The 7361-nt window shown below is 38.2% G+C and overlaps 1 protein-coding gene across 2 annotated transcripts in view; it reads right to left on the bottom strand.

Annotated features, from left to right (window-relative positions):
* Positions 1-1258: 1258 nt before the first annotated feature.
* The window catches only part of LOC115776692 (protein mono-ADP-ribosyltransferase PARP4-like), a 29506-nt gene continuing 23403 nt past the window's right edge, over positions 1259-7361 (bottom strand). For both annotated transcript variants that reach the window (XM_030724448.1, XM_030724449.1), the window contains 9 exons: positions 7206-7286; positions 6482-6577; positions 6210-6359; positions 5909-5968; positions 4722-5608; positions 4558-4627; positions 3309-3411; positions 2339-2471; positions 1259-2059 (listed from right to left, as the gene is read on the bottom strand). In XM_030724448.1, the coding sequence (XP_030580308.1) occupies positions 1852-2059; positions 2339-2471; positions 3309-3411; positions 4558-4627; positions 4722-5608; positions 5909-5968; positions 6210-6359; positions 6482-6577; positions 7206-7286 (1788 nt within the window). In that variant the 3' untranslated portion in view covers positions 1259-1851. The remainder of the gene's footprint in view (positions 2060-2338; positions 2472-3308; positions 3412-4557; positions 4628-4721; positions 5609-5908; positions 5969-6209; positions 6360-6481; positions 6578-7205; positions 7287-7361) is intronic.

The raw sequence follows: 7361 nt of genomic DNA, 5'->3' as shown, positions 1-7361 counted from the left end.
CTGGAAATAATGCCTTAACCCATCCACAAATCAATATTCATGTAAAAGGACTGCATTACACTCTAAAATTACATTTAATTGCCAAGACGTTTTTCCCATAATATTTATTTTGACCTTCATTTGGGCATTTGCTCAAAACCTCCAAGTGTGCATTGTATGTTTATCAAGTTATCTCCTGTGTATGTGACAATACCCCAAAGCTCCTTCTGTCTGAAGCCATCACCACCTGTCCAGACAAGAAATGAAGACTATACGTTGTTTATGTAGTTTTAATAGATTCCACAGTCGTAAAATCAGATCGGCAGTGTCTGACATGTTTGTTCTCTATTGTGCGTAGGAAGTCCTTATCACAGTGTTCACAAATTATCAAAAAGTTGGGATGCTGTGTAACGTGCAAATAAAAACATAATGCAATGATTTACAAATCTCATAAATCCATGTTTGATATATGTCAAATGTTTCAACTGAGAAAATGTACAAGGAAAAAATATTTTCTCAGTTTGATGGCAGCAAAGTACTTCTTAAACATATTTGTACTTAAAAAAAAAGTTTAGCCACATTTTCCACTATGTTGCATTACCTGTTCTTTTTTATGGCAGTTCATAAACATTTGGGAGCTGAGGAGCCCACTTTGCTGGACATTTGGAAAATGAATGCTGGCTTATTCTTGCCTGATTAAGGATTCTAGCTGCTCAACACTCCTTGTCATAGTTTTCATTTTATGATGTGCCAAATGTTTCTGATTGGTGAAAGGTTTGGACTGCAGGTTACTATGAAGCTATACTACATTAGAGTTTATCTTAATTAAAGTTATGTTATGTGTAGTTTCTGGTGAGAATGAGCTTTAGTGCACAGCTCCAGGATCTCACCTCTGCTTTTTGTGGATAATGTGGTTCTATTGGCGCCATCAGGTGGTGGCCTTCAGCTCGCACTGGAGCGGTTCACAGCCAAGTGTGATGCAGCAGGAATGAGAAACGATGCTTTAAGTGGAATGCAACAGCTACGTATCATTTTGAGCAGCTGTATCAACTGATCCTGTAATGATCACTGTAATGAAATAAACAGCCATCTCAAATAGTAATATTTTGACGGTGTCTTTCTGAGCCTGATTGCAGTTCAGTGAACAAATGATCTTTATTATATCCAGACATATCTCAAGTTTTAATTTAGAAAAGTGTGCATTTTATAACAGTGCAAATGCAGTTCATTTTTGGTGTTTAAATAACATGAAATTGCAATCAAAAATATTCAGCCGAACAAACAATAACACATTTATTTAAGTGATTAAAATTTTTATTAACCATCACAAATTAAAGCTTTGGTAAATAATCATTAAGTCATCATGGACATGAATTATTTTTAAGAACATGATCTCATTACACTAAAGATGAAAACTTTTGACCTTTATGATCTCCAGCATTTCACTAACTCATAGTTTTCAGAAGTCACTGGATTGTAGGCCAAATGGATGCTTTCTTCAGCTAAATTAGTTATGTTATCAGGTTTGTTTAACCAAAATTCTTGAGGAATTATAGCTTCTGTGTCTAAAGGTTGGTACAAGAGCAGAAGCAAAAGAAAAAATGATCCTGGCTGACTGGCTTTTTCCAGAAGTCACATATATGGCCAAACATTCGATACCCAACTTGATTAACAACATTGTGATTCCTGTATTTGTAACATTTAAGAAATTAATTACTGTAGAGGATTGAAAGTATATGATTATGTATGTGTATAAACACAGAGTACAGAACTCTACATATAACCCAAAGGAATACATGCACATTCATCTTCAAACAAATCTTAAAGCTCTTATCATCTCCTCAGAAAGGCTACAAGGTCTCCAAAACAAACTCATTGGACCAGTAGTGAGGCCATGGTCATCTGCAGATGCAGACCGTTGAGGGGGGAGAAGGGAGGAAGGCCTTCATAACCTAGTAGCTGACGGGTGGCGGATTCCCAGGTCAAGCCAAACTCCAGCCGACTGTAGACACAGGGGTACTGCCGGTCAGCCCAGCAAACCCAGTCCACCGCCTTCTTCACCCCCTCCCATTGGTCAGGCCTGAAACATAAAAACTTCCTTCAGTTCAGTCTCAGTCACAGTGGTGGATGTTTGAATTAAAGGTGAAAGTCAACACTTTTGATTTTTCCATTTCAAATATGAAACAAAATTGTAAAAACAGTGATTATGCAAATATTTCCAGACCTAACTGTATTTTTAAAGTCATGTGAGGCAAAAAGAGAGGTATGCTTCATTAACATATCACATCACACGTTGTGCAGTGTTCAAGTTTAATTTCATATTTTCTCCTAAAGGCGCTGTGTCCTGTGTGAGACAGACCTGGGCTGAGAAGCCTCTTCCAGGCAAAACAGGGTGCGGAGCAGCTTGCCTTCTTCGGTTTTTTCCACCCTCATCAGCTGCAGAACCAGAAGAGTTGCCACCAGCCTCAGGATGTCTGCATGGGCCTTCACGCCTTCAAACACACATGCACACACACACAAAGAGTATATGTGTTTAGCACTGTTTAAAGCAGTGGGTGGCTGTGACTCAGGAGGTAGAGTAGGTCATCTACTAATTGAAGGTTGGTAGTGATCCCTGGATGCTCCAGTCAAAGTATCCTTGGGCAAGATACTGAACCCCAAGTTGCTCCCAGTGCGTTTTTTAGAGCGTGAATGTGTGTGAACAAAAAGCATTCAGACGTAGAAAGTGACTGCAGGACTGTGTGTGAAAGAAGCATGCTGTATAATATGCTGATAAGGTCCATTTACCATTTGATTGTTTGCATATAATATATATATATATATATATATATATATATATATATATATATATATATATATATATATATAAAATACAAACCAAAATAGAACCAAAAAAGCCTCTTGATGTGTGTTTCACATAATCATACTTTTATACCCAGAGTAATAGCTACCAAATGTAAATCTCACACTTCAGAATGATCTACAAGCTTAAAATGTGAAATAGTGAAATAGTGAAATAACTGTCAATAACATCTGAGCCCCTGAAAAATGGGGGGAAAATGGCCTTAATGGTTAAATCTTTGTTACACCAATCAACTGAAAGCACTAAGTGTGGACTGTAGTTATTTAAATGATGAGTAGAGACCTAAATTGTAAAACACTTAAAAAAAAAAAGGAAAAAAAAACCAGACCTAACTGTAGGTGTTTGTATGGGTTTACTTTCACTTATGTTTACACTGTACAACTTTCTTACAGTATAATAATGATAGTATCTCTTCAATCAATCCCCAAAAAAGAATCCCCTTCAAAGCTCTGTAACAGGTTCTCACCTAGAGAATGGATGCCTTTGTTCTTCAGGAACACGTTGGCAAAAATGTCCACATTGACATTAATTAGTGTCCCCAGTTCTGTGGTTAACTCCCAGTACCCCACCTGCAACAAAGAGACAAACAGCACTGGATCAAAGGCAAACCTTTTTTTTTTATTTTTAATCCAGAAGAAAAAAAAGACAAAATCACTGGTCCATCCTTTTTACATTATCAGTGCTGCAGGCAAACAGAGGCCAAATCTGTGCCTCCGGCACGTTAGCCTTAGCCATGATTCCTTTTGTGGCAAAATATTTTTTAATATAGTCATAAGTTAAGACTCTCAAATGTAGCTTTAAAATGGAGAAACAACATGTACTATATAAAAGTGTAGATACAGCACATTAAAACACTGTGGCCCCAACAACTAGTAATTATTTTTTATTTATTTATCTTTCTCTTTGAATCACAGTAAAAATCGCCTCAGTAGGATTCAAATGGCCCATGGAATTTGATCCAACTTGAAAAAAATCCGTCTTATGTGTAAGTCAGATAAAATCAGATTCTTCAAAATAGACAGTTTGGGGTCTGATATTGAATTTCAGAGCAACTGGTTCGTCTCTGGATTTGCTTCCACAAATATTATAATCTTGTATTTTTGGTTATAATTGTGAGTTTGTAGCTTATGCTTGCCTCCTGCGCTTGCCATGATTGTCTCTGGTGAAATGAACTTATTGGCCCAGTGTAGCTAACCGCTTATGTCGTGTGTGTGTATAAAGCAATCTCCAGGCATTGTTACTGTGTGCAGTTGTGCATGAAGGAGCCGATGCACGGAAGTGGGCGTGGCGGCAGCTGAGGAGGGCTAAACTCATCCAACTTATGTGATCACATTTAATTGTAAATGTATTACAATGGGACCAGATTTTTCACCCGAGCTAGGCGAAAATCTGACTTGTATGATTTGATTTAGGACCCGCAGAAGCCATCAGATTAGAGCGAAAATCTGACTTGTGTGACTTTGACTTAGGCAAATTCTACTGTATATTTAAAGTCCAAGGAATTCCCCTAAAAATACATATATATATTTATTTTTTAAGCTCAATAAATGCATATTTGTACAGATCAGAAGTAATTCTGGTAAATAATTAAGCAAAAATGAAGCTTCATTTTACACAAGCAAAAAGAGATGTTTTAACTTGAGAACAGAAGCTGTTGCTGCCTCCTAGTGATAAACAGGTTTGTTGTTACTGTGTGCTATGATTTAAAATCTTACTGAACGTTGCATCTGGAAGATCTTTGTCCACTGGATCTTCACTGCTTCAGGAGATTCTTTGTGCTGTATGCTTAACAAAGTCATTTTCATTTGTCAGCCAAATACTTGTCATAGTTGTTGCATCAAGTAGAATTCTTAGAATTTTTTAAATTTTAGGGACTTACACAGTAATGGACTGACATGAACGGCGATGTTGCCTTATGGCTCTCCGATGTATCTTTCGTGTCATCTCAGAAAGTGGAACTCGAGAAGTAGAACTGGCCTCTCTGTAGTCAGCCTCGTTTTCATTACGATCATAATAAACATCTTCTGGTTCAAAGCTCGACAATTTCATAGGTGGAGAGGGCATCCTAAAAATTGCTGAGTTTATTGTGGCTTGGACACCTTCTACCACGATAGACCTGCTTGTTTCCTCTAGCTGACTGACTGATGGGATGGGGATATGAGGTTTCGGTGGGAGTACTTTCCGAAGACTTTTTAAGACTACTTTCTTTTTCGGTTCATAAAATGATTGCCCAGACAACAATGTGGCTACATCACTGCCTCTGTGCTCATCAACCATTAAATGAGGACTTCCTTCAAGTGGAGAGCCAACCTTTGCATCCATGTCAGGTGTAAACATGTTACTGGATGAAAAGCCAAATACACCCGTTGTTCCATAAGACCGAGAAACAATAGGAGCCTTTTGGGCCATGGAAACGTGTCTGGGGACACTGCTGCCAAACAGTGTGGGAACCTCAGGCAAAGAGGACGCGTCACTCTGTGCCAATGTAGGGACATGTTTTGCTGAATATTTAATATCCATGAAGTTCTGTGGCTGACTATCTGGCAATGATAATGAATGTGCAAATAAGCAACCAGGAGGTGAGACCATCTGTTGAACTCTAAAGGGTGGTCGATGTGGAGAAAATCCAAAAGAAAAAGATCGTGGAACATCTTCTGAAGCATGCACCAGATTAAGGGGAGGGGGAGGGGGAGGGGGAGGGGATGGAGCAGCATGGGGAACATCTTCATATGCTTCCATACTGAAGTCCATACTGAAGAAGCTGTCCTTTAATTTTGAAAGGAGAGAAATGAAGAAAAAACTGAATTCCTCCACAAACCACTAACATCCAATTTTAATCTGACTTCAACAAGAATGATATTAGTGATGTTACCTGACAGGTTTTACAAGGAAATTCATACATGAACATTAACTCAACACAAAAAAATGAGAATTGTGTACTGCACTGTCCTAAGGACAATGGCTGCATGTTAATTTAGAAATATATACATTTGTTAAATTGCTGTCATTTGTTTTGCTTTGAAAGTAGTGAATGTGCAGTATTAATCTGAGTGTAAAGGGACTAACCTTGTTTATGACATCGTCATAATGTGTGGGTTTTTCACAGAGCATGTATTGAGGTTCAGCCTATACCAAGGAGATAAACGCAGCCATTAGTAAAAAAAGAAGAAGAAAAGAAAACGTGGTCATTGGTTGTGAAGCATGCAGCAGAAATGTGTCAGTCAAATCAATAACATGATGATCAACATTTGTTTACTATGGATGTGTTGTGCCCTGGCCCAAGGAAACGTAACTAATTTCTATGCAGCTCGAGTTTGTGTGTTACACGAATTACTGTGTATGAATAACAGTTTGTATCAATTCCTACCTCAAAACAACACATCAACTCCGCTTTCTCATCCTCTTCCTCTTCCTCATCCTCGAGAGAAATCCAGTCAATGTAGGGAAGGAAGTCCACATCCTCCTCTGCAATCAACTTTGGGACGTCTGTAAAACCGTCTCCTGCTTGTTCTGAGTCCTAAAAAATATTGAATTAAAAGCTCAAAAAACCCACCCTCAAATCTAGACTGTAAAGTAAGCGGCTTAACGGGATAAGATCTGAAGACAAATAAGACTGTAGAAAAAGCTGATTGCACAAACCCTTTCCTCAATGGCCACAAAGCTGGTAAACTGACACAGGATGGAAAATTCTTTGCTCAGCTCAATGATGAAGGACTTCAACTCTGCTTTTCTACCCTGCAAGAGTGAAGCAAATATCACACACACATACTTTACTTAAGCAGGCAGCCAAGCTATGCTAACGGCTGCCACTGCACCGGGCTGTGTAAGCAATGCTTTTCAAAGTGTCCCTTTAATTTTTCTGAGCAGTGTACATAGAAAAAAATATAATTTTAATCTGCCAATTTAACCAGATTAATGAACACGTTCAACAACAGGAGGTATTAGCACATCTGTTTATTGCCCCTACAATATCTATGACTGCTCATGGACAGCTGTGGTTAAAGGTTTACATACACTCATTATGAGCATGAATGTGATGGGAATCTGGGACTTTGAATTAATTCTTCATGCCCATGATGAGTAGATCTAAACTTTTATACTGCAACACAGATTCTGAACCTTTTAAATTTTGCCCCAGACAAATATCCCAACTTTATAATAATAACTGCAAAAGAGTAACACTGAAACCACTAAAAACAAAACAAAAAAAACCCATTTCTCTGGAAATTAAATGGAACTTAACTGAAAACATACATTCAAAGCACAATAAAAATATTTAAACAAAAATAAGAGCTAAGATGTAAAGCTTAGAATAGATGTCTCAGTGTTTGTCTGACTTTAGTCTCACTTGCAGACAAAATACCTCATGTTCAGCTTCACTGGTATCCAGGTTTCCATCTTCATAATCCCTGATGATGGCCCTCGCGGTGAGCTTGTGCAGAAACTGAATACATGACATAGTCATCACCTCACTGTCCTCATGGTCACATGACAATCATCCAGCATCAGGACTGCAGGC

Source organism: Archocentrus centrarchus, unplaced genomic scaffold, assembly GCF_007364275.1.
Source record: "Archocentrus centrarchus isolate MPI-CPG fArcCen1 unplaced genomic scaffold, fArcCen1 scaffold_36_ctg1, whole genome shotgun sequence".
NCBI lineage: Eukaryota > Metazoa > Chordata > Actinopteri > Cichliformes > Cichlidae > Archocentrus > Archocentrus centrarchus.
Note: the sequence above shows the minus strand (reverse complement) of the source record. Positions and strands in the feature narration are given on the sequence as shown.